General features: G+C 41.7%; 1 protein-coding gene across 1 annotated transcript in view; it reads right to left on the bottom strand.

The window, feature by feature from the left end:
- The window catches only part of THSD7B (thrombospondin type 1 domain containing 7B), a 426,330-nt gene that overhangs the window by 311,259 nt on the left and 87,499 nt on the right, over positions 1-27,572 (bottom strand). Inside the window, exons 2-3 of the mRNA XM_065413579.1 lie at positions 13,429-14,239; positions 3,254-3,505 (exon numbers count right to left, since the gene is read on the bottom strand). Coding sequence (XP_065269651.1) covers positions 3,254-3,505; positions 13,429-14,239 — 1,063 coding nt within the window. The remainder of the gene's footprint in view (positions 1-3,253; positions 3,506-13,428; positions 14,240-27,572) is intronic.

Genomic DNA, 27,572 nt, shown 5'->3' with positions numbered 1-27,572 from the left:
TTCCTTTGTTCCTTCCTCTTCAGGCATGGAGAGCTTCATAAGGGAATGGTCCCCCTGAGAAACTTCCTTGGGCAATGGGCAGAGCTTATAAGAACTATATGTTAAAGAAAACTAAACCAGAAGTCAGATTGTGTGTTTCCTAGGAATTAGGGAAGTAGAGGTAAAATATCACTGTACAGATAGACTAAAATGAAGTTCATATTAGAAGGAATGTGAGTAGGCCTTTCAAATGCAGGAGGAAGCCTTAAGCTTCCAATCCTGGATCTAGGTTCTTTGTACTCATCCCCTTTCTGCAAGAGAAGAAAAGAAAGGATGGAAGTCCACCTTTACCCCAGCAATGCAATGGACAAGGCACACATGACCCAAGAGTGAGAAAAATATATACTCTCTCTAGGTATTACATTGACAGTGGGGAGAAATAGCGTGCCATTCTCCTCAAACAGAAGATGACACTCCTAGCATATCTTAGGCAACATTATTCTACAACTGTGAGGTACCAGTTTCTAGTATGAAGGACTAGCATCCTGCCAAATTGCCTTTGTCCTTATCTGAAAATTTCCAGTAATGTTTATAAGAAGATAACTGCCAGATCAACAGGCTGTAGATGGTAGTGTGGAGATATAACATCTCTTACTGACTGCAGATGATGTATGTAGGCTCAATATTTAGACATTTCTGATCTTGTATTTCTCATATAGGATTTAATTTTAGACTCAATGGTATTGGATCCAACAGGTCTGCAATGTATAGAATACCATTGTATAGTTCTTTGCTTTCCAATTGGTTAGATTTCCTTGCATCCAGTATATGCCTCTGTAGAAGAGAGCGGCCAAAGGAAGGACTTCTAGAAATGAAACCTTTCACAAGCTTAACCAAAACACACACTAGCTGGTGTTCAATAACTTCATAGCCTACTTCCAGTCCTGGGGGGCATCTAGTCCCTGTAAATCATGGCTAACTAAACACTGTGGATTGTTTGCAGAATATTTGCCCCACTGGCTAGAACAATCTGAAATCTTATGGTCATCATTGTGGACCAGATCATGTGAGAACGTTGTGCTAACAGAAAGGGTACCCGGCTCAGCTGCTAGACGGGGTGCGGCCAATAGCAGTCCCTGTGCTTTAATGTGCAGAATGCCAAAAAGCAGGTGGGAATGGGTGGGAAGAAGCTTAGAGTTTCTGGGATGATGAGAATCCCCCCCCCACACACACACACAATGACCCACGGTACAGAGCTGGCATACTGAGAGAACAATCTGTTCCATCTTAATAGGTAGAGCAGAGCACACACAACCGTCTCCCTGTGCACAAAGAGTAGCACTGGGAGAGCTGTATGAGGCACCAGCATGGGGTACAGCCTCTGGTGCGCTTGCTGGTGTTCCACACCACCATCTATACAGTGCTGTGGTGCAACTGTCACAATCTCGTACTCTAATTCATCAGTGTCAAAAAAAATGGCAGGGATGGGAAACTAGGCTACAGACACCCCTCTCGTCACTTCCTCATTAACCAGCAGTTCATGTGTTTCAATCAGGTATCAGCTGAAACAATTGTACACAGAGCATAAAATCAGCAGGACAATCTCTCATTCTTTTGTCTTTGAAATTGACGTGCATTTAGGTGGAAGAGTAAAAATCAGTACACGAGAGCTTGTTTGTTGGATCCAATCAAGCAACCGAATTTTTTTTACCTACCCACCCCCCCTCCTGCTCCTAGCTGGGGGCACAGAGCCGATCAGCAATTGGCTGACTTTGAAGGAACTCAATTGTGATCCCTTTAATGACACTTGCACAGGTTTCGCCTTTCCAAGAGGATGTGCATCTTGCAGAGTTCCCCCTCCCCCTCCCCTCCGCCAGAGGCTTTTTGGCTGCAATATGGAGTCAGCAATCGTGGGGACAAAGTGTCTCCTTGTGGGAGGGTCTTGGAAGTCGGTAAGGTCAAAGCCATGCTGTTCCCTCCCACCAATCCCTATTTACCCACGAGGATGTTCTTTTCTGTGGAGAGAGAAGAAATAGTCATCCAAGATGAGCTTTCACTGCTCTTTGCCTGTTGTGGACCCTTTCAAGTTTTCCAGAGCCAATTAACAGACAGCCATGGACACCTGCCCCACCTCCATGAAGTCAGAGAGGCTCTGTGTATGCACAAGAGCTCTCTTTCCTCACCTGCAAAGCCACGGATTCTGCCCCTAGTTCTGGCCTCTGTGCAGCAACTAAGCCACAGTCCCTGAGAGGGGGCGCTTTCCATGGAATCTAGGTGGGCCATGGAGCACAGCCATGTGAGGATTCTCTTCAGGTGTCTATATAATAAGATTCCAGGATTGTCATTGTCTCTGTCACTCTGAAGCCAAAGATGTCTGAGTCAGTGCGAAGCGATGGAAGTGGTTAAAGCGATGGTTGAGTGCGCTTTCTGTTCAATCATGACTGGAATTCAGAATTTGGTGCCATCCAATTTTTAAGTTCTCAGCCATTTTGACTTTATATATTATACCCAGGCAACAGTAAGACATGTATCTATGCCATTCCAAGAATCCTAGACCATTGTGATATCAGAGGTAATTCAACCAATCACCTGTCTCACTCTCCAGCTAAGTTTCATGCAACAGTTTCAGACAGTGGATTACTTGGTCCAATTGCCGCACCCGTGAGCCCAGCTGACACCCCCACAAATCAACACAAATTGCCCAGCACAACCCCCTAGACACAAATCAACACAACCACCAACACAACAGACAAAATAACCCCTAACACATACAGCCCTTCAACGTATCACTCCCCCCTCATTCAACAACCACACAGATCCATACAGCTCTCCCAACATACCACACCCCACCCATAAATCAAGATAATCAGCACACACACAATAACCTCGAACATCACTTTGAAGCCTAGAATGTCTGAGTCAGTGTGAAGCAATGGAAACAGCTACAAACATGGTTGCGAGCTTTTTGTGTTTAGAGTATCACTGAGATTCACTGTGTGTTACCTTTCAGTTTTTAAGATCTCATCCATTTATGAATTACACCCGTGCGGCAGCATGGGCTTTCAGCTACTAATACAAGAATAAGTTTACATTTATATTTTTTAAAAAAAATCTTTGAATCACTAACCTTTTTGTGAAAATAAGGGGCGGGGGCGCAGAGAGACAGGAATAAATTTGACCTTCGTTATCAAAGAGCTTTGCTGGTTCCCAACAAATAGGCAAACAGGGCTTTGCATTCCACTTGAAAAGGTGCTGATAAAAGCATGTAATATACCTGGGGCACGGATGCAGAAGTTCTTTTCCTCCTACGTTGCAGGCCTCCTTCTCTTCTAGCTCAGGGCACTCCTTCCCAGTGCCTACTGCAATGTATTTTATGCTCCTGAGTCTGCTTCGGAATCCTGGTGAGAGATCCCCCAAGTGACAAGTCTTCGAGCAGGTGCTCCACACAGACCAAACTGATGTCTCGCAATCTTTAGGCATGACACATGACTGAAAGGTCAGTGGGATGGTTTCTTGCATACAAAGGCTGTGATGAGAAAATGGTAAAAAAAATCTGAGGAGTTCTTGTTTGTTGCTGGATTTTAATTTTTCTACAGTCCCCTTCCACCTCACTGCCCTCCCTCCCCTCAAAAATTACATACAGGTTCTGATCTCACTTCCATCAGTGCAAATCCAGAGTAATTTCAGTTAAATTAATGGAGTTATACCAAGGTAAAATTGGCGTAAGTGAAAGGTGAATCAGGTGTGATATCATAATTAATCTGGCATGTTTTAGAAAAGACTGTATTTAGATTTTTTTCTGCTAAAATATCTTGCACAGTGTATGTCCAGCTCACCCTGAGTTAGAAAAGATTCAAAAAGCAGTTCAGTGATGATAGACTCTGCAAACTTCTTTTTATGAGCTGGATCAAGCCCGTACTTCACAGTCTATCCAGGACAAAAAAACCCACACACAGAATATTGCAGAACTGCTGTCACTATGACCAGTTCACATCACCACATTCTTTCTGTTGGATATCCAAGCGTCCAAGTGAGTCAGGAGTTGAAATAGTTCCCGCTGAACAACACTTCTCTGAGAGACTGGAGGGAGCTCAACATCTTTAGGATGAAGCAATAAAATTAGGTTTTTAAACCTGTGATTCTGGGATCACACCAAGAAGTAGAGTGACATACGAACCAAAACCATATTAGTTCTAATAGACATTCTGGCTTTGCATTCTCTTGGCTTGATTAAAACCACTAAATTAAATATTTCTATATCTACAGAGTGATTCCAAAGCCAAATGAAAGCAAAAAGCTCCTGGAATTTTGCATCTGGATTCTGTGGATCTGATTCTCCAATATTTGCTCCTTTTGTCATTTATATCTGTGCAAAATCATTGTAAAGTGCTTGTTCACTTTACAGAAGTGAGCATCACTATGCCAGGTGAACATGGAGAAGCAGGCCTTAAGAGTTTACAGCTGCAGACAGCTTTATATTAGAATGACTTAACAGTATCTCAACAAAAAAACAAAAAGCAAACAATCCCTGAAGTACAGAATTAAAACAGCTTTTCAAAAATACAGAAACTTGATTACTTCAAGCAAGTAACTTTTCTCTCTGATTAAATATCCCAATGCTAGCTATAGGAGCACGCGTATGCAGGCAGCTACCTGATCAATTCCTTTTTTCTTCTGCTCAATGGCATTTAGTAGAACTGCAAAAGGGAACCTGCAGAAAACAACAATTCCTGCTCCACCCCTTTACAGTCTCTCCTCTTCCACAGCCATCCACAGTTCAGCCACAGAACCATCAATGGCCCTCTAGAAAAGAAGAAAACCCCTTTCCTACCCTCCAGTGCCATAGCAACTGGTGCAATGGGAGGTTGGAAGGGGTAAAATGAGAGAAAATGTAGTGACTTAGGGGCAGGGGTTTCACCAGGGAGACACCAAGAAAGTGGAGATGGGGGTGGAGAAGATGGAGCCAGCAGAGAAAGAAAACTCTGGGATGGGGAGTCCCAGGGAAAGACAGAGTAAGCAGGTATTTGCCCAGACTTGTAAATGTCCATGACTAATTTGCAAGGTTGGTATGAAACTATTACAAATGTAGCTCAGCTAAGTGCAGACTTCTCTTTCCTTTGTAATTTTATTCTTTTCCAGACCCTAATGGCTCACAATCAGGGTTTTACCAAATGCAAAGAGCAAAGCGTGTAGCTCTTAAAAGGTGGGAAATGTCAAGGGATCAGTTATTGAATCTCTTCGATTACTTACTAACACAGTGAAACTAACCAGGGCACATGCTTTCATTCAGGGCTCTTTACTACAAACTGGATATTTATAAAACTAATATAGAAGTAATCCTTTTACATGCTTCTTCCATAGTGATCTAAAATGTCCTAGGTGCCTGACAGTACACAAGAGACATGACCCCTGTCCTGGAAACTTATAGTCCAATATCAGACATGTGACAACTAACGGGAAATAAAGCTGAAGGAAGGGTTTGTGAGAGGGAGGACAAGAGTTACACCAATAGCTATTTAGATTGCAAGCTCTTTAGGGCAAGGACCTTCTCTTTGTTATATATGTTTGTACAATGGGGTAGTGGCTTCGAGGTGCTATCATAATACAAGTAAATACTAAGATCATACAGTTACTCAGCAATGCCTGGTGGACAATTTAAAAAAAATATGTAACATCTCTGTTGTGTGTCCCAGTAGAAGTAGGTCTCAAGGAAGAATTCAATAAGGAGAAGTGGTGGTTTGGTGGACCAGCTCAGGCCACAAAACAGGAAGTAGAATGGGAGAGAAAAAGAAGAGATGGTTGTGGGAGAAGGGGACAAAGCAGGAGGACGGGGGAGCATATAGGCTGTGATTTTGGGTGGAGTGGCTCAGTGCTGGGAGTGTGAAGGATTAGGCTCTGGCTCCTTGTTAATATACTTTCCGCCAACATACCCCAGTAAAAAGTAATGTGACCCATGGAACATTTTTGGGGCCAGTTACACAGGCATTCACATGGAATACCAGTGTGGAGAACTAGGAGAGCAGGATTTTTTTTGCTCACTCCAAACTGCATCACATTGCTTTCTTGCAAAACCTTTTTTCCCTTTAATTTAAACCCATTTCTCCCCCATGGACCCCAAAGCATGATTCAATTGAATACATACATGGAAAATACTTTCTAGCCAAAGGTAAACCTGTGCTACGGACTAAGGATAGTCAAATCCCTCCCTTACTGCAAAGCTGTCACAAACAGGAGCACTCTGTGTGTGTTTATTCCCCCCCCCTAAGAATTTTTACCCTGCCATACACATTTTTCCTCCCTCTCTGAAGATTTCTTTACACTTCTAGCCACTTACTTCTCTTCATTCCCCCCGCCCCCACTGTTTTTTTCCCCCAGCTCTGCCCACGCTCTACTCCTATTAAAGTAAGAATCTGAGATGGATTTTTGAACCCACAGTATTTAACTATGATGGTCAAGTGATCTAATTCCAGGTCTGATCCATATTCCCTCTATCATGGGGGGCAGGTCACTAACCACCTATGTCACAGTCTCCCTATCTGTAAAATAGGGATACTAACCTCTTCAGTGAGGTGGGGGGGAGGTGGGGTTAAACATGCTCATAATGCCATTTGAAGAGGCAGAGCACTTTAGCCAGAGCTCAGCTTTATGTAGCGATGAACACTACATTCCTGAAAATACTCTGAAAGCTGTATTAGTAACATTGCAACACTTTAAATAAGCATAGCACTTATATAGGCAGAGATTTGTGCATTCCTGTCTGCAACTTTTGCCCTCACCAACAAACATAATGCCTCTTTTTAACCTTTATTACCTGCTGCCAGTCATGGGGCACGCATAGCAATGCAGTTCTTGCACTACTACTTAGATCTGACTAGTCACCAGGAGACGGTTTGATGGACTTTGATAGGAAACAAACAGGGGGGGAAAGATGGATACGTAGGCTGTGCATTAGAACTACCACTTATTTTGCAGCATATAGGATAATTTAAAAGCATTCAAGAGCAGCTGGGCTCCTGTTACCTATAGTTGCTATCCTGAGGAGACAACGTGTGGAAGTGTCCTCGCCACAAAGGGGACAAATCCTGGTCCCACTGAAGTCAATAAGAGCATTGTCATTGTGAGTGCTCTGCACATTTGAAAATAAGGCGACTTAGAGGCTGACCCAACTGCTATTGAAGTCAACAGGAAAAATCCCATGGATTTAATTGAATTGGATTTGGTCTTTATATATTGCCCAAATATGGCTTTAGGGGCCTAACTTTAAGCACCCACATTTGAAATTGTTTAACGTCAACCCTTCTGTGTCTTAGTTTCCTCACCTTTAAAATTAGGAAACTACTTCCTTACCTCTGGGGTGTTGTGAGGGTGAATTAATTAGTGCTTAGAAACACTAAATGCAACATATTGTTATCCTAAGCAAAGACTGTAAATGAGCTAAACATGCAAAATTAGGCACTCAGATATCAGGATGATTGTGGTATAAAAACCTGAATGGAAAGCATCGACAACACTATGGGATAGCTCTCTGTTGTCCAGTGGAGCCTAGGATGAAAACTCCATAACCATTTTAATTTTAGATGTATATAGGTGTTATAGGAGGTGAAATACTTACTCGCTAACCGCCTCCATCATGACCTTTAAACATTAGCACAGGTATAAAATGTCAATACATTTTAACAACGGATTGGCAACCATATCCAAACAGCTTCGGAGCTTATACCCACCCTAACCATCTTTAATCTTTTTCTTTGTAATATTAAGCTAGGCAGACAGCCTTATTTCCCTTTTACTAGTTTATCTATACATTGCTCAGGACCTTAGTAAGACAGTGTGCAAAATATTGTTTAAAAACCGTTCTAATTTCTAATAGATAAGGAGCTAGTGAAAGTAAATTACTGGCCAATCTGATTATACTGGGAAATTTCAGTGGATCTCAACATGGCTAGTAGGGCACCTGATACCAACATTTTAAAGAGAGAGTGTCAACTGAAACTAGCCTTACATACAGCTGTATAACCCCATTCCATGTTGGGGGGTTTATAGCTGCAACTGAGATTAGAATCTGCGGCAAATACTGGATCGAACAAGTTAACATAAAGCAAGTAAACAGCCCTGAATGGTGTCAAAGAACTGGATTTTCTTTTCATTTTAATATTTCTAGTGAGCAAAGGCAGTGAAAAATACATACACGTGCACATATTCTGGCCAGTGTTACCTCATAACGTCTGCTCCCCAGCAGATTCTTATGTGCAACGACCCACTAAAATGTGAGTCTCACTGGTTTCTATCTGTTAGTTCAGAGTCCTGAAGTCAAAATAATTGTGGCCGTGCCACCCAAAACCAAATGTAAAAACATGCTCTTTCCTCTTGGACAAAGCTCAGACACAGTCTTATGTATTCCAGATGTATCTGGGGCAAACTCACAGAAGTAAAGACTAGACATGTGAGGCATCACTGTTAAGTTTTCTGAGCCTGTGAGCCAAAGATGCAATTTCACTGCCCAAATGAAAAGGATGTTTGGGAGACCTAGGTTCAAATTCCAATCCTAGCTCACTCAGGGATCCAAAATGGGAATGAGAAAATGGCTTGGGAAAAGACCACCTCCAAAAATGTTCACTATTACAACAGCGCAAGCATTGACCTGTTAGAATTAAAAATGTACTTACAATTCTATTTCATCTATCTAGGCAGGCATGTATCTCACAGTCATGATCACTATGGTAGCTGGGACCAAGCTTTTCAGAAATGAGTGCCTGAAGTTGGGTTCTGAAATTGTTTGGCCTGATTTTTCAAAAGTGCGGAGTACATTCAGTGGGAACTGAGCATGTCCAGCACGTCTGAAAATTAGACCAGATCTACTTAGGAACCCAAAATGGATTTAGGAGCCTAACTTTAGGCACCAATTTTTGAAAATCTTGATTTAGGATAGTCTAATCTGTCTAATTTGTCTAACCCAACAGAATGAGTAGATCTTATCCCAATCTCCTGTAGGTGTGCTCAGATGTGACAATGCAGAAACCACCAACATAAGAAGTGCCAACATATACATTCTGGTGACTTAGGCAGAGGCTTATATTTAAACACATGCAGACTCTTTGGAAAAACAAAATGGAAATTCTCTTGTAATCCCTGAAATAAAAGAATGCATGATGTTCGATTTCACACTGATCCTTTTCAGGCCATAATTATTAGAATTGCTTCCACAAAAGATTGAGGTCTGGCTGCTCTTCCATCACCTTTAACTCCCCACAAAGTAATTCTATCTTAGGCTTTTTTCTTTTCTTTTTCTTTTTTTTTTCTTCTTCTTCTTGCAAGGCTGGTGCATTTTGTTCATGCACTTGTGGCTGGAACAGTCAAACGAATCTCTGTAGGGTGCAATTTTTTTTAATTGAATTGAATACCTTATGCAGGAGATTCTTCTTCTCACATATAATGCTTCATGCTGGACAGAGGAGGTTCTTTTGGCTGGCTTCTGCCATGTTAGTTAACAACAATTAATGAGAAAATAAAAGCAGGTTTGAGGCAAGTAAGTTTCATACCATTGCTAGCCATCTCAAAAAGGCAGGAAGCTTCTATTAGAATGAACCATAAGCTTATTGGCTAAGAAACCAAAATGAATTCCCCTCAGTAATCCTGCAGCTGCAAAGAGATGACTGCTGTCTTCAGCTTCATAACACATGAAAGCAGTTTGTGGCCTTATCAACGAAATACACTTTTTTGGCCAGAAAAGGAGAATTCTTTTCTATTTACAGATTCATTTGTTCCAGTCTTTGTAACTGTCTAAAGCAGAAAGTTTAATTTCCATTTGAGGCATCTTTGCAAATATAGGACTCACTCACTCACAAATATTTCCAATAGGTACTGCTCGCAAACATAAGTAATGGTTGCACAAACTACCACACAAATTAAACAACTTCAATAATAAGGAAGGCACCATGGCTAACACTATACAGTCATATGTGCTGTAACATTCTAAAATTTGAGATCAGATTCACAGGTATTTACCTTCCTGAAATACTCTCTAACAGTCAATTGACCACTTTGATTACCTGGCATTTTTCTTTTATGATTAAGCAGCCATAAGGCTAATGAGCATGGTGAAATTCTTAGGACATTTATCATAATAATTATTCAATGCCACGAGAGATTTCAGTACAGACATATTGTGTGGTACTTCCCATTTGCTTCAGTTTTTCTCATCTATAAGATGTATCTCATCAATACCCATTCAACACCCCAAAGAAGAAACCTGGGCCAGGAAAAAGAAAAGGCTCATTTTCTCTTTTCAGTTCCATAGCAGATTTTTGGCTGCCTAAGCTCAGCTCTGCTCAGGGTTATGCAAATGTGTTTGCTCTTCTTTGTCAGTGGCCAAAAATATCATCATTATTGTAAAGAGATGCTTTACAGGACCTGCAAGATCTGGTCCATTCTTCAAAAGCAAGCTTGCAAATATGTCATGCAATGAAATGAGTTTGACATTACTAGGTGATTGTTTATGTTGTCTGGGACATGTTGTAGTGGTGACATTTTATTTCTAGTATTATATGTGCAGTATGCTTTGGATTTTAGGTTTCTAGTACCAAATTGCACAATTTCCACTAGCAACTGCGTAAAAAAAGATACCCATATAATGGAACATGTGATAATCTGAGCGCTATCAAATAACGCGATCCTTAACCCCCAACCAAATCAATAAAGGTAGCTTATTTTATTTGTGCAATAATATTAAATTATGAGCTAGATTCACAAGCATCTGTCATAAGAAAGTCTGCCAGAAGGAGGTTGCAGTGATTAAATCTGGCGACTAGCACAGCCCAAAAAAGGGGAAGGCACTGGGCAAGAAGGTGGCATGGCATCCCTCCAGCAGCTAATATCTTCAACGGCCGGTGATGGGACAGTAGATGGGGAGGGCTCTGAGTTACTACAGAGAATTCTTTCCCAGGTGTCTGGCTGGTGGGTGTTGCCCACATGCTCAGGGTCTAATTGCTCACCATATTTGAAGTCAGGAAGGAATTTTCCCCTAGGTCAGATTGGCAGAGACCCTGGGGGGGGTTCACCTTCCTCTGCAGCATGGGGCATGGGTCACTTGCAGATTTAAACTAGTGTAAATGGTGGATTTTCTGTAACTTGACATTTTTAAAATCATGATTTGAGGACTTCAGTAACTCAGCTGGAGGTTCGGGGTCTATTTCAGGAATGGGTGGGTGCGGTTCTGTGACCTGCAGTGCGCAGGAGGTCACACCAGATGATAATGATGGTCGTTTCTGACCTTAAAGTCTATGAGTCTCTGCCAGTGGGGCTCTATGGCACCTCATCTATAAACTGAATCTGCACCTTTCCCCCCACATAGTGGAAGCCTGAGTAGGGAATGTAGTGGTGGAAACACACTCTTCTTTTTCTTGAGGTGAATCTGCCAATGGATGCTTAGAGGCATGGAATGTGTAATCTAACACAGAATTTTGTATGCATCATCTGTGGTGAAGCATGCACGGTAAGCGTCAGGAAATCAGTTAACTGGGTATTAAGGGATGTATACACTGCACACTAAGCCCAGGCTCTGACTCCGGTTTGAACCCAAGCCCTGCTTCTATCCACATACAAATCAGTCTGACATAGGTCAGCAAGCACTCAGGATTCATGTCCTATGACCCTGCTTGGGAGGGGTGGGAGTGAGAACCGGAGTCCTGCGGTGACTCAGGGCCAAGCCCTGTAATTTTGCAGTGTGAATCCAGCTCGAACTGCAGACTTGAGTCAGAAGTTCTGGGTAGTGCAGTATGGACATGTTAGCATGGCTGTGAGACCAGTGTCCTGTAAGTATAAGCCCAAGTTTACAATGCAGTGTGGATACTCAAGATCAGGCCTAGAAACACCGAGTCCACAAGCTCAGATCCCATAGACCTGGGTTTACAATGAAGTGTAGACCCCTAACCTAGAGCCCATGAGCCAAATTCTGATATCACAGGGATATAAATCAGAAGTAGCTCCATTAAAGTCTATGAGGGTAAAATTGGTGTAAGCAAGATTAAAATCAGGCTATATATTTAGAGTCATGCAAAAAAGTAGAGATGTCAGAAACTGCTGGAATAGTTTGCGCTGACTCTTCTTCTAACCAATAAAAACATCTGTACTTTGCTGCAGATATAATAAAAGCAGGTACAAAAAAGGCTACAGGGTATATTTCATCTCAGTATGTGTGCAAAACTGCCAGTGACATTAATAGAAGCAAAGCATCGAACACAAAATAACCCCATATCTCTCCAATTTGAATGTGAGCAGGTGCCAGGAGCTACAGATTAGTGAGAAATACACGGAGTTCTGAAAAATTCAGGAGCAAGATTTTTGAAGAACTTCTAATGTTATCGAAAAAAATGTTTCAATCCTAAATTAAATGCAGTGCTAAGATATTTTAAATATAAATCTGAGGAGAAATTGGAAGAATAAAAAGGTTTTCACTGCTTGCTGTACAGTATTACAACCTTGACATTGAAATAATAGGAATCCATACCATATGGTCTAAAAAAATGATTAGGTAGCAAAAAGAGGACGGCAGTCAACAACTGCTATTACAGAAAGAAATGTAAGACTTCATTCTCTCCAATATACTCTCATACCTACCATTGGCATCAATAAGAGTTGCATATGCATATGGAAGCCCATAATTATGCTTAGATGAAAATAAAACTATTATATTACTGAACTTTCATTAGCTAAAGCAACATTGCTGGAAATATCAATATCTCAATTGTTATTGTGCCAAAATTCTTCACTGAGTTGCACCCATGATGTAATCAGTGAGAATACCAAGAGTTTAGGTTGGGATAGAGTTTGGCACATTCAGTCTAACAAAAGTAATACTATATTCTACACGAATAATTTGTATCTATAGCAAAAAAAAAATTTAATTGGAATTGTTAATATTACAAAGAAAGCAATATACTCTTCCATTTCCTTTAATGGACAAACAAAAATAAGTTGAGACTAGTATAACTCTGACAGACCCTGGTCGTCGACGGGCAGGATCGAACGGGGGACCTCTAGAGCTTAGTGCATGAGCCTCTATCTCATGAGCTAAAAGCCAACTGGCTGTTAGCTAAGGCTGTAGAGCAGACACATTTAGCTCTCTGTGTGTAAGTGGTCTCGGTGCCACTAGGTGGAACAGAACACCACACTCAGGAGATATGTGGGTTACACTAGCACAAAAAGGAGCATTAAAAACAAAATTCATGTAAACATTCACAAATAGTAAAAGTATGCAAAATAGCCCAATTACATTGTTCACCCTCCTTGCAAAGCCAAAGTAAAAAACAAAAAGTGCATTAAAATGTGGGTTTAAAACTCAAAAACTAAGTGCCTTTGCATCGTGTTACCAGGCAGAACCTGTTTGCCAGCTTTCTACAAAACAAACCTATTTTAGATAAAATAAAAAGATGAATGTGAAGATACCCTTACCTCAGCATAGCATTTTTCCCATCACTCCTTGTACACCTAACCTGCCTTGTCTGATAACCTATTTCTACATCCCATGGCTTGGAATAGTGGTGGGATTTATAACTGTGCAGTTTGAATGTGCTTCGTTCTGCAGAATCCGAACTGAAATCCAGCATAGTTCTTCCAATAAGACTAACTTCTTTAAGGTGAGGCAACCTGCATTTACTCCAAGGTCCAACTTGAAGACTGTAAGTGTATTCCTCTTCCCCAAGAGAACAAGAGATAGGGACATCACAGATTCTTGATCCAGTAAGATTTGGACAATTGGAACCACCATAGAGTGGAGGAGAGATAACAAAACGAGTTCTGTGTTGTAAACTCCTCACACAGTCTTTGCTGCACTCAGACCATTTGGAGAATTCTGATACAACACAATCCCGTGGACAAGGTATTAGACAAGCTTGTTCTACAGGTGGCTGTGGTATAAAATATTCACATATTTCACTGGCAACTATAGTTCTATTCAGTTTCTGAATACAATGTACGCTTCTGTGTTGTAGCCCGTGCTGTGCAGTCACACAGTCTGTAGTCCTTGGTTTGACATCACCATGAGCAAAAGGAACAAGCACACATATCTGCCATTCTGAAACTTCCCACTCAAAGAGTTCAAGGTGCCAGTCACATACTTGAAAGCAGCTCCTTTGGTTTTCAGGTTTGTCCCTCAGTTCACAGTTTGAATGGTGGGTTGTCCAACCTTCTACATGGACACACCACACGGCTCGACTCCGAATACCACCTGACCCGCAGTCACCTATACATCGCCCCCAATGACCTATGAAAGAAAGAAAACATTGAGCAAATGGTTAGAATGCCCTTCTAAAGGAAAAGTGAGATAATCCAGTTCAGAAAGACTAATTAGAATCCATTGCTGCCATTAATCCACACTAAAAACCTCCTCCTGAAGTCAATGAGAGTTCTGCTGTGGAATAATAGCAAGATCAAGCCTGAGAACAGTGTATCACAGTTTCAGTATAGCAGTAAATAATTATCGTCTTGACCCTGCAGTATGCTGAATGCATCCTAAAAGCCAGACTTGTCTCTCTGCCCATTGACATCACTGGGAGCTAACCCCTTTCAGAGCTTTGAGGAAAGAAGATGATCAGCCTTCATTTTTCTAATCCTCATTAATATGGGAAACTTTCAAACAGTTTTCCATATTTTCACAAATTCTCCCTAACATCCAAAATTATAGGCAGCCAATGACATTTCTGTAATAAAATGCATCCAAAAGCCTAAGGAAACACAAGCATTTCATTTCATTTGCACATAGTTTTTTTGGTGTAAAATTAATATAAATCTGGTTAAAGGAATAGCAGTCTAAAAGAAAAAATTTCAAAAGTCAGGTTAGACAAAAGAATAAACATTCTTAATAGGGGCAATTAGTCAATGGAATGAACTACATGGTAAGGCAGGTGACTCATCAGAGATGTCAAAAACCAGGATAGATTTAAAAAAAAAAACACCTAGAAAAATAAGATCCTGCTCTTTGCTCGAGGCTGAAGTGGAGGAACTGACTTTTCTAACCTTATCTACTATTGTATGTACTATAAGCCAGGTTTTGCAAGGTGCTTCATTTGGGAGCAGAGGATGTTCAACAGCTAACAGAAAATGATCAGCACCTCACAAGCATTGAACTTTAAATTACTCTGGAGAGAATACATTTAATATGTACTGCAACTGCAAGGTACCATAGCTGACACATGAAGCACATAGACCAAAAGGAAACTTATTATGAAATTTTGTAACTGCATATGCAAACACATCACAATTGTTAAGCGTAGTTATATGAATCTTATCTAATGATTACTTTTTTTAAAAAGACAAAATGTTGCTGTTTCAGCTTTGTTTAATCAAAAAAAAATTATACGGAATAACTGATATCAAGTTTATACTGTATGAAATTACTGGCACCTGGGGGAAAAAGAAATCTGGACTGAATTTGCTATGTTAAAAAAAGAATACAGCCAACCTGACATGAGAGCTTAGTTATTAATATCATTCCTTACCTTAGAAAGTTTCCAATATCCAGTCACAACACTATTTCACTGGGCAATATATTATGAATATAATGTGCACTTGAAAATACACTGCAACTGTCCTAGAGTTTTAAGAGACCTGGCTGATGAACTTGCTGGACAGTTAATGGTGATTTTCAGTAACTCTTGATGCACTTTTTAAAAAAGGTAAATGGGATGAACCAGATAATTATAGGCCTTTCAGCCTATGATCAATCCAGGGCAAGATGTTGAAGAGACAGACACGGGACTCGCTTAATAGAGAATGAAAGGAGAATAATGTACTTAGCGCAAATTAGCATGAGATTATGGAAAAATAGATCCTTCAAACTAAGGAAGATTTTTCTGATGAGATTACAAGTTTGGTTAATAAAGGTAATAGTGTTGATGTAATATACTTAGAGTTCTGTAAGGCATTTTGACTTGGTATTGCATGATATTTTGATTTAAAAAAACCTAGAAAGATATAAAATTAACATGGTTCATGTCACACTGTCAGGAGTGGCTCACAACCATGTGTACTTACCTCAGGGCAGGCTACCAAAAGCACCCCAAATGGGTGATATGTTCTATAATTAGATTTAACCAAGCCAGCAACCAATGTGAATTCCTGGATCACTATAAAAGTCTTACCATGGCATGACAGACAGTCCCCTTAGACTTTCCAGTCTATCTTGCCAGCCAGGCAAACTGGACTTAGTAATAAATGGCCACTTACACCAAAAATCACAACATAGAATGCTTCCAATCCCAAGGAGCTAGTCACTTACTTCAGATCAATTGGTGCCCTAGATCCTACACCAAAGACAAGGCCTGCAGCCAACCCTGGAATAAACTATCCAAAGGTTTATTAACTTTCTTATTTCTTTTTCCTAGTTATTTACGGGTTAAAGCAAGCAAACACACACAAATGAGCTGCAATCTAAATCTTAAACGTGACAGAGTTGTAGTGATCTGTCAATTCAAAGGGTCTTTCAGGGAGGACCCAGAAAGTAGCCCCTGGGGATCTCTGGCTTCAGTTTGGTGTCTCTGGCCCTGTGAGAGTTCAAACAGCAAACAGATGAAATATTATCCTGGGTCTGTGTTTTATTTCCTTCATTCAGCCTCCATGCCCACAGGACGAGCTTTCTTGCACATAGGATTGGTTAATGGAAATGCTTTGTATTGTGATATTCCTTGATAGACCATCTGATTTTGATAGTTCTTCTGGACGGGGGGGCGGAGGAGGGGGAAAACACACTTCCCATCTGGATTCACAAGTTTAGAGCAAACATTTTCAAAGTTATAAAGCAAACCTTACATATTTCCTTATAGCATGAAATACAGACATTACAAATAAGATTAATGCATGCAGCAACCAGGAGCGGCACCAGGGTTTTTGCCGCCCTAGGCGGCAACGCTCCTCCTCTGAGCATTCGGCAGCAGGGGTCCTTCCACTCCGCGTCTTCGAGGCACTTCGGCGGCGGGTCCCGGAGCGAGTGAAGGACCTGCCGCCGAATTTCCGCCGAAGACCCGGAGCGGAAGGACCCCCCACCACCGAATTTCCGCCAAGGGCGGCAAAATGACGGCCCCCAAATCCTGCCGCCCTAGGCGACCGCCTAGGGTCGCCTAGTGGAAGCGCCGGCCCTGGCAGCAACTTACAAACATTCTAGAGAGTCTAAACACCAAATACATTCTTATGAGAATGACACACTAACATAATTGAATGGTCTGGTCTCCAGCCATGAGTTTGTCAGTTCTTAGCTAATGCCTGCAGCCTTGGCAAGAGCTGACGACATCTGGCCTGCCAGCACCACAAGCCCACATTACAAACTGGCTAATTGATAAGTCTCAAACTGTAATTGTAAAGGGGGGGGAAATAGTCACCAAGCAGGTGTGTTTTCAGCAGGGCCCAGCAGGGATTAGTTCTTGGCCCTATACTATTTAGCATTATCAATGATCTGGAAGAAAACATAAAAACATCACAAATAGAGTTTGCAGATGACACAAAAAAATCGGTGAGTGGTAAGTAATGAAGAGAACAGGTCACGGATTCCAAGGAATCTGGATAGCTTGGTAAACTGTAAGCAAGCAAGCAACATGCATTTTAATACATCTAAATGTATACATCTAGGAACAAAGAATGTGTCTAGGGTGACCAGATAGCAAGTGTGAAAATCGGGACAGGGGGTGGGGGATAATAGGTGCCTATATCAGACAAAGCCTCAAATATCGGGACTGTCCCTATAAAAAAGGGACATCCGGTCACTCTATATGTAAGACCATAATTACAGAATGAGAGACTCTATCCTGGGAAGCAGTGAATCTGAAAAGTTTGGGGAGCGTGGTGGATAATCTGGCAAACATGAGCTCTCAGTGTAACAGTGTGTCCGAAAGAGCTGACAGGATCCTAGGATGCATAAACAGCCATGGGAAGCTTGAGTAGGAGGAGAGAGGTTACGTTACCTCTATTTGGCTGTGGTTCGCCTGCTGCTGGAATCCTGTGTCAGTTTTGGTGCCCACCATTTAAAAGAAGGATATTGATAAACTGAAAAGGATTTATAGAAGAGCCACGAGAATGATTAAAGGATTAGAAAACATACAGTATAGCGATAGACTCAAGGAGCTCACTCTATTTAGCTTAACAAAGAAAAGGTTAAGGGGTGACTTGACTACACTTTATTAAATAATTGTTATCCATGCAGATACTTATAATGGGCTTTTCAATCTAATAACAATCTAATTTTTTCAAACCCATCAGAAAAAGGGTATAACACAAGCCAATGGTTGGAAGTTGAAACTAGACAAATTCAGAATACAAAGACGACAATTTTTAAAACAGTGACAGTAATTAACCTTTGGAACAATTTACCGAGGGTTTTGGTGGATTCTCCATTACTGACAACTTTTAAATCAAGATTGGATAGTCTTCTAAAAGATATGCTCTAGAAATTCTTTTGTGGAAGTTTTATGCCCTGTGTTATACAGGAGGTCAGACTAGATAACAGAGTGGTCCCTTCTGGCCTTAGAATCTATCAATCTATTCCTATAGGATTTTTTAGAGCCAGAAGATGACTTGCGATAATAGATGGATTTATAATAATACATGGAACTTCAGAATACTATGTTAATTTTTGTTTTATCAATGTTAAAATCTGTCATATGGTTACAAGTCTAAAAAATGAGACTTAATTGCAATTATATTATAATGTAATTCAATCAAAAATGCAAATGCACACTCAGCATAGCATTGCAAAGTAGGCTATTTTTCAACTTTTTTTTTTTTAAATAGAGAAACTGCAAAAAAGGAAGCCTCATGAAACAGACTCAGGTGCAGGCAGTATTCCCTGAGTGAAGACCTATCTTGTGACGAGCTTTGTATTTCTGTTGACTTTTTGATTACGCTTAGGTCTGGAGGCATAGTCCAGGCTCAGCTGCACGATCCTGACTAGCAGCCGAACACTGAAATCTATACTGAGAGCAAAACTCCTGATAAATTAATAGCCATTTTGTCTGAGCACGAAGTAGAGGCACATATCTGAGCTGAACAGAGGATTAGGAGAGAACACAATACATTCCACATTCTGTCCCTAAACATTATTGCTACCCCTTCTCCCCAGAGCTAAAGCAAGTTGCTCTGGTGCAAATCCTGCCAAGACTATGGTTTCCTCTAATAGGTAAGTACTTGGGGGGCAGGGGACGTGAGATGGAACTGCTTGTTAACTTACATATTTGCTATGTTAAACTTCCTAGTGCTAGCATGCAAACTACTTGTAGGTGTGAAAGTTATATTTTTTCATAAATATAATATTTAGCTATTTGTGCCCTGACTTAAGTAAAATTATTATAATGCTAGCTTTAGTAAACCTCACAAGATACTTGTATTGCATTATGAAAATATAGAACACTAAGCATTATAATACAGATAAGCATGTAATTTCTGACATCTTAGACCAAAGGAAAGGTTTTAGATTTGGGGTTTTTTTGGGTTCCCTGCACCCTCAGACCTCAATCCTTCTCCTTCCACTGTGCATAATCAGTAAAGATAATTCACCCCAAAGCCCCAGACAGTATTTGTCCTCTGTAGTACCAACAGCAGCCCATCTCCACCACCCAGCTTTTAAAAGCCAATTAGACTTTTAACAAGGAATTAAATCCCCATGTGCTGAAGGTGCCTCCTGCATATGGATCTAAGGAGAATGATCCCAAGCATGTTGCTACATGCATATATATGGCTGTAGAAAAGACTGGAGCAGGCAAGCTCGTGGACAAGTGCAATCATGTTTTCAAGTTAACCACAAACTGCTCAAAACAAAATTAAATTTTACTTGTGGCAAAATTGTGTTCCTAGTCGAAACATGTTAGCATGTTTTAAACATATTTTCACAGTGTAGACAATTGGCAATTTCAGCAAAGAGGCAAAAGAAGAATCAGATACAGGGATTCAACTAGACCAGCTGTTCTCAAACTGTGGGTTGGGACCCCAAAGTGGGTCATGACTTTATTTTAATGGGGTCGCCAGGGCTGGCTAAAACTTGCTGGGGCTCGGGCTTCAACCCCATTGCCCAGAGCTGAAGCCGAAGCCTGAGGGATTCAGCCCTGGGTGGCAGGGCTCAGGTTACAGCCCCCCTGACTGGGACTGAAGCCCTTGGGCTTCAGCTGTGACCCCTTCCCAGTTCAGGGCAGTGGGGCTCGGGCTTTGGCTCCCCGACCCGGGGCAATGAGAATCAAGCAGACTCAGGCTTCAGTCCCCCCTCCTGAAGTCATGTAGTAATTTTTGTTGCCATTAGGGGGTTGCGGTGCAATGAAGTTTGAGAACTCCTGGGCTAGACCCCCAGTCCCCACCCAGTTCAAGTTTAGGTACCCTGATGGGGCAATGTGGGAAAGCATTTTGCCACTGCCCCACTATTCCTGCTTTATGGATAGCTAGAGGACCTCTGCAGAGCTACAATTTGACATAATTCATAAGCAAAAAATGTAAATACATTAACTATTGTAAATTACACTAAAACGTAAATATTTTTGTTCAAGAGAACAAAGCATCACAACCCCTTACTTTTAGGTGCCTTGCCACCCCGGGGAAACCACAACCCCCACGTTAAAGGCCTAGGTTCCATATATAATGCCTGGGGACAATTAGATGCCTAAGAATGGGATCTGCAAAAGGCATCACATTGAGTGGGGAGCCAGCTAATCTAGCCAGTAGGAAATGCTGAAGAGATGGCTATTGACTAAGCCCTGCCTCTCAAGCGGAGTTAGGCACCTAACTCTGGGCCGGGGAGAGGTGCCTATCTTTGCTTGGGATTCTCAGCCAGAAACCTGACGTTCAGCTTCCTGAAATTAGGTTGCAAAGCTGTTTCTGGCAAAAACACACACACAAGGGAGGTGCACCATCCTTACAACTTTTAGCCCAGTCTCTAGGGCATTGATCTGGGATGTGGGAGACCCAGGTTACAGTGAATATATGAATATATAACTACTGATACCCAATGGAAGAGCTCCAATAGCAATGAGAGAGCATTGTCCCAGAATATACCATAGCCCAGGGATTAGACCCACCTCTGTGGGGGAGGGGGAAAGATCCAAGTTCAAATACCTTTGCAACAGCAAGCTAAGGGAGGAATGGAATCCAGGTCTCCCGCATGCTCTAACCCTAATCTCTGGGAAGTTACCTTTGCCTCCTCCTCCCATTTTGTGTGGGGTTAGGTGTGCTCTGAGCAAGACCCAAAAGCAAGATAGGTGGGGAATGCCTAGTTTGAGGATCCCGTTGTGGCTTAGGCATGAGCTAGGTGCCTGGGCACCTAGGCAGAGGTGGCTGCGTGCATGTTCACTGGCAGAAACTTAGGCAAATCGGAAATGTTAACCATGGAACTTTAGATGGCTACAGAGTTAGGCAGCAGTTAAGTGGGGATTTTGAAAGTCTCTGGGTGAAGATGGGGGGGGGAGAGAGAGGAGAGAACAGGTGATGTCATGGTAAGGGTCTACCAAATCAGGACAAGGAGATGGATCAGGCATTTCTAGAACAAACAAATGTCCAACACACAGGACCTGGTAGTGTAATGGAGGACTTTAACTACCCAGACATCTGTTAGAAAAGCAATATGGCAAAACACGAAACATGCAATAAGTTCTTGGAATGTATTGGTGACAACTTTTTATTTCAGAAAGTGGAGGAAGTACCATGGCGACAGCTATTTTAGACTTGATTCTGATCAACAGGAAAGAATTGGTTGCAAATCTGAAGATGGAAGGCAATTTGGCTCAAAGTGACTATGAAAGGATAGATTTTGTGATTCTAAAGAAAGGAAGGAAAAGAGTAGCAGAATAAGGGCAACAAACTTCAAAAGAGCAGACTTTAACAAGCTCAGAGAACTGGTAGGAAAGGTCCAATAGAAAGAAAATCTAAGGGATAAAAGAGAAGTGGCAGATTCTCAATGAGAAAATATTAAAGGGACAACAGCAAACTATCCCAATACAAAGAAAAGATAGGAAGACTAGCAAGAGGCCAATATGGCTCCATCATGAGCCCTTTAATCACCTGAAAAATCAAAAAGCAATCCTAGAAAAAGTGGAAACATGAACATATTGCTAAGGATGAGTACAAAGGAATAGTGCAAGCAACTAGGGACAAAATCAGAAATGCGAAGGTACAAAATGAGTTACACCTAGCAAGGAACATAAAAGGCAATAAGAAAAGGTTCTTTAAATGCATTAAGTTAGGAGCAAGAGAAAGACATAGGAAAGCAAAAGTCCTCTACTTAGTGGGGAAGGAGAGCTAATAACAGATAACATCAGGAAGACTGAGGTGTTTAATGCCTATTTTGCTTTAGTCTTCACAAAAAAAGGAGAATTGTGACCAGATACTTAGCACAATTAACATTAACCACACAAAGGAAAGAATGCAACCAGAATAGGAAAAGAACAGGTTGCAGAATATTTAGATAAACGTTTAGATGAGTTCAAGTTGACAATTTCAGAACGGTTAGCAATTATCTCTGAAAATTTATGGAGGATGGGTGAGGGCCCAGAGGACTGGAGAAGGGCAAACATTGTACCTATCTTTAAAAAGGGAACAAAGAGGACCTAGAGAATTATAGACAAGCCAGCCTAATGTAGATACCTGGAAAGATACTGGAAAAAATTATTAAATAATCTATTTGTAGGCACCTAGAGGATAATAGGGTGATAAGTAAGGCTGCGTGTCTGTCACGGAGGTCACATAAGTCATGGATTCCATGACTTTCAGTGACCTCCGTGACTTTTGCAGTGGCCTGCATGGCTGGCTCCGGGGCTGCCTCAGCAGATCAGGCAGCCCCTGGGCCAGCAGCACCAGCCACTGCTGGAGCAGTTTGGGTGTAGGAGGGGGCTCAGGTGGTTGGAGTGCGGGGCGGTGCTTACCTCAGGGAGGAAGGGGTTCCACGTGCTGCCCGCGCTTGCAGGCGCAGCTCCCACTGGCTCCAGTTCCCAGCCAATCGGAGCTGCAGAGCCGGAGCTCATGGCGGGGCAGAGCGCAGAGCCCCCCTGGCCTTCACTCCCCCAGAAGCTGCAGGGACACATGGAGCTGGGTATTGAGCCTGCCAGCCCCGTCAACTCGCCCCCTCCAGCACCAGCAGGGGTCCCAGGCCGCTGCCCGGTCCCCCTCTCCCAGCACCAGCAGGGTTCCCGGGCCGCACGCCAACGCCGCACACCAGCACCAGCGGGGATCCCGGGCCACCCCCCCAGCACCCATGGCACCTACGGACCGCCTCCTTAAAGAGCCCCGGCCTCCCGGTCCAAGTTTTAGTTGGGAGTATATAGTACAAGTCATGGACAAGTCACGGGCTATGAATTTTTGTTTACTGCCCATGACCGGTCCATGACTTTTACTAAAAATACCTATGATTAAAACATAGCCTTAGTGATAAGTAATAGCCAACATGGGTTTGTCAAGAAAAAATCATGCCAAACCAAATCTAATTTCCTTCTTTGACAGGATTATTGGCCTACTGGATGGGGTGACGCTGTAGACATGATGTTTTTATTTCAGTAAGGTTTTTTTACATAGTCCCGTGTGACAGTCTCATAAGCAAACCAGAGAAATGTGGTCTAGATTAGATTACTGTAAAGTGGATGCAAAATTGGCTGAAAGACAGTACATAAACAGTAGTTATCAATAGCCTGCTGTCAAACTGGGGGGGATCTGTCTAGTGGGATCCTGTAGGGGTCTGTCCTGGATCCAATACTATTCAATCAGCGGCGGCTCCAGGCACCAGCGCTCCAAGCATGTGCCTGTGGCGGCAAGCCGCGGGGGGTGCCCTGCCGGTCCCTGCGAGGGCGGCAGTCAGGCAGCCTTCAGCGGCATGCCTGCGGGAGGTCCGTCGGTCCCGTCGCTTCAGCGTACCCGCCGCTGAATTGCCGCCGAATCCGTGGGACCGGCGGACCTCCCACAGGCATGCCAGCGAATCCACGGGACTGGGGACCTCCCGCTGGCACGCCGCCGAAGGCAGCCTGCCTGCCGTGCTTGGGGCGGAAAAAAAGCTAGAGCCGCCCCTGTATTCAATAATTTCATTAATGACTTGGATAATGGGGAGGAGAGTATGCCTATAAAACTTGCAGCTGACACCAACCTTAAAGGGGATTGCTAGCTCTTGGGAGGAAAGGATTTGGGGGCTATAGTGGATCACAAATGGAATGTTAGTCAACAATGGAATGCAGTTGCTAAAAAGCTAACATTCTGGAGTCAGTAACAAGAATGTCATATATAAGGCATGGGAGGTAATTTTCCCCCTCTACTCAGCACTGGAGAATCCTCAGCTGGAATACTGAGGACCACACTTTTAGAAAGACATGGAAAAAATGGACAGGTCCAGAGGAGAGCAACAAGTATAAAAGGTTTAAAAAACCTGGCCAAGAAAGAAATGTTAAAAAAGCTGGTTACGTTTGGTTTTGAGAAAAGAAGACTGAGTGGCGGACCTGATAACAGTCTTCAAATGTTAAGGGCTGGTATAAAGACAAGAGGGGCTTAATTTTCAGCAAGAAAGATTTAGGTTAGATATTAGGAAAATCTTTCTAACTATAAAAGGATAGTTAAGCACTGGAATAGGCTTTAAGGGAGGTTATGAAATCTCTATCATTGGAGATTTTTAAGAACAGGTTGGACAAACATCTGTCAGGGATGGTCTGGTGTAGCTGATCCTCTCTCAGTCCAGGGGGCTGGACGAATGACCTCTCGAGATCCCTTCCAGGCATATATTTCCATGATTCTAAATATTGGATTTAGGTGCCAGGCACCTAAGTCCTTTTAAGGATGTAGCCCTTAGAAAACTAAGTCTTCTTTTCAAGAGTGACAAATATTTCAGAGACTAATTCCCATTGACTTCCAATGGCACTTAGGCACTAAGTCACTTTTGCAAAGGGACTACGGCACTTCTGAAAATTGTACTCCTTCTGCCTGTATTTTCCACAATTAGATTCAGTTGTTGAACAGAGGCACACAAATATTCGGAATAGGAAAAAGCTGCATTAAACTATACGATAAAGTTAAAATATGGCATATATTTCCAAGAGAACTATATAAACATATGCTAACAGATGAAAAATAGCTTTTAAAGAGGATTTTTTAAATCAAATCACATATAATGATTCACTGGCACTTTAAATATACATTCTTGAAATTTCTTGTAAAATATTCCACACCAAATCCCAAAAATTATCTAAATATAAAACAAACCAACTGAAGAGTTAGATGCTGCCCTCATTTTAACAGTAATAGGCAGTCATATAATTTAAGTATTATTGCATTAAATAGATTTATGAAATGTTGATCATTGAAGTGTAATTACTAAAAGAAGAAGAAGAATGCAGCTTTTCGATGACTTGATTATATTATCATATATTCAGCCTAAGCAGTTTTAATAGATTCAATAAGATGTGTTTTGTTTAGTGCATATTTTTAAGCAGGTGTTAATTTATTAGCTCAAGTATAATATTCAGGCTTCAACTTAGTTCATGCAAATATCTTTTTAATTAAATTATTCATTTCACTGGATTAGTTTAAATGATACTCTGCAGCATATCACACCATCGCTGTAAGACTTTTCTTAGGGATGAAAGATTTTCAGAGTTTAATTAGTGTGATGTACACAGCAATGTTTACGGTTTTTAGAGCTATACATCAAAGTAGCCTAAAAAAACCAGAAAGGAATGTTGGGTATAAAGGAGGGATGGCCAAAGTGCACTTGCCAAATCGCATCATTAGAATGAGTTTACACAATACTGCAGTAGAATTGTTCTTCTCTGTAGTTTTTTGCTCAACAGCTAATCCATAAAATAGCTGCAACTTGAACAACAATCACCCTGACTGGATAGAACGAGAAGAAGCCTGAGCACAAGTTGAGATAGTACAATTTTACGTCAACTGCGAATTTAGGATAAAGAATTACTAAAAAAGACAGTCAAGCAAGACACAGCAGTAATGAGACTGTCACTGATCACAGCCTCCAATTGCAATGATTCTGTGGTACACATGCCAGAAAATTTGCTTTATGCCAGAGATGGGGGGAGGAAGCTAAGTAAGTGTAAGAAAATCAGATGCAGGACTCATTAATATGGATTCACTGCACCTCCTGATAATCTCTTTTTGGACACGAGAGTAAACTAATCCACAACGCTTCATTGCGCAGCCAGATTTCCTGCTGTATAGCTTAACGAAGTGGAAGGATGCAGATATTTGCACTCAATAGTGTGCTCTGTAGTTAGTAGTTAATTATTTTTAGGAGCTCTCTTAAATTTACACTTCTCCATAAATAAATTTAAGATCAGCTAGAAGTATCTGCAGAATATGAACACTAATAAACGTTATTAGAAACCCCATAAAATGATGACACCAAAAAGGAAGCATTCTGGAATGATATGTTAGTTGTCCTGGCCTTAGATAGAAGGCCACCCACAATTAAAGCTAAAGAACAAATAAAGTGAACTTTCTTTATGTGAGAGAAATCAGCCTATGAAAATTGGGAAATCTCCATCCATTGCTACATAATGAAAAAACAGTTTACTGCCCAAAATTTAAGCAAAGAAATTAACTAATGTTCTTACATAGCAATTTATACTAGCAATAAAGGATATCAAAGTGGTCCTTTATACCGTAGTTGAACGTCCATGGATTATATTGGCAAGAGGGGCTCAACTCAGATAACTAATTTACTTATTAACTTCTAGTCTGACTGATTTTCATTGTAGGTAAATAATTCAATATATCATCATAGCTGTCAGCAAAAGAAGTATAAGTCTCAACAAACAACATATAGATGCCATACTGGGATGGTCCATGTATACAAGGCCTTTTCCTACCAAACAACACCCTTAATATATAAATTGTAGAGTAAACAATATTACATATCCAGCCAGAAAACTAATGGGAGGTAAAGCAATAAAGAAAGAAGCTGAGAACAAGATAAAAAGAGGTAAGAAAAATTCCCACAAGAGACACTTGAGAGTCAACAAATGATTCCTTTATATAAGGGAAATTCACAGAAATGAAACTCAGCAACAACAAGAAATGACAAATGCTCTAGGGAAATATGTAATTGGTGTATGTGTTACTTTAAGTTAATCATATTCAGAAAGGCTGTGTACAGGGCCGGCTCCAGGCACCAGCGTAGCAAGCAGGTGCCTGGGGCAGCCAATGAAGAGGGGGACGGCACGTCTGGTGGCAATTCAGTGGCGGGGCCGTCACTCCCTCTCGGAGCGAAGGACCTGCCGCCAAATTGCCATCGTAGAATGAAGCGGCGGTAGAGCTGCCACCGATCGCGACTTTTTTTTTTTTTTTTTTTGCTGCTTGGGGCGGCAAAAACGCTAGAGCCGGCCCTGGCTGTGTAAGACCTCAAGGTCTAGAACGCAGGCCTGCAGCACTACCAGGCAGCAGACATATCCAGACTGCCACCCAGCAACAACTGTAACCAGTTTCAGCTCCACTTCCCATGACCCGCTGTGGAAACAGACCATAGGAAGTTCCATCACAGGGGTTTAACAGACAGCAGCCTTATGCCTCTTAATTGGCTCCCTGCCTTATATAAACCCAAGGGGCATTCCAAGAAGCGTCCAGGAAACAGTGCGGCTGTCCTGTAGTTG

Source organism: Emys orbicularis, chromosome 11 (genome assembly GCF_028017835.1).
Source record: "Emys orbicularis isolate rEmyOrb1 chromosome 11, rEmyOrb1.hap1, whole genome shotgun sequence".
Classification (NCBI taxonomy): Eukaryota; Metazoa; Chordata; order Testudines; family Emydidae; genus Emys; species Emys orbicularis.
Note: the sequence above shows the minus strand (reverse complement) of the source record. Positions and strands in the feature narration are given on the sequence as shown.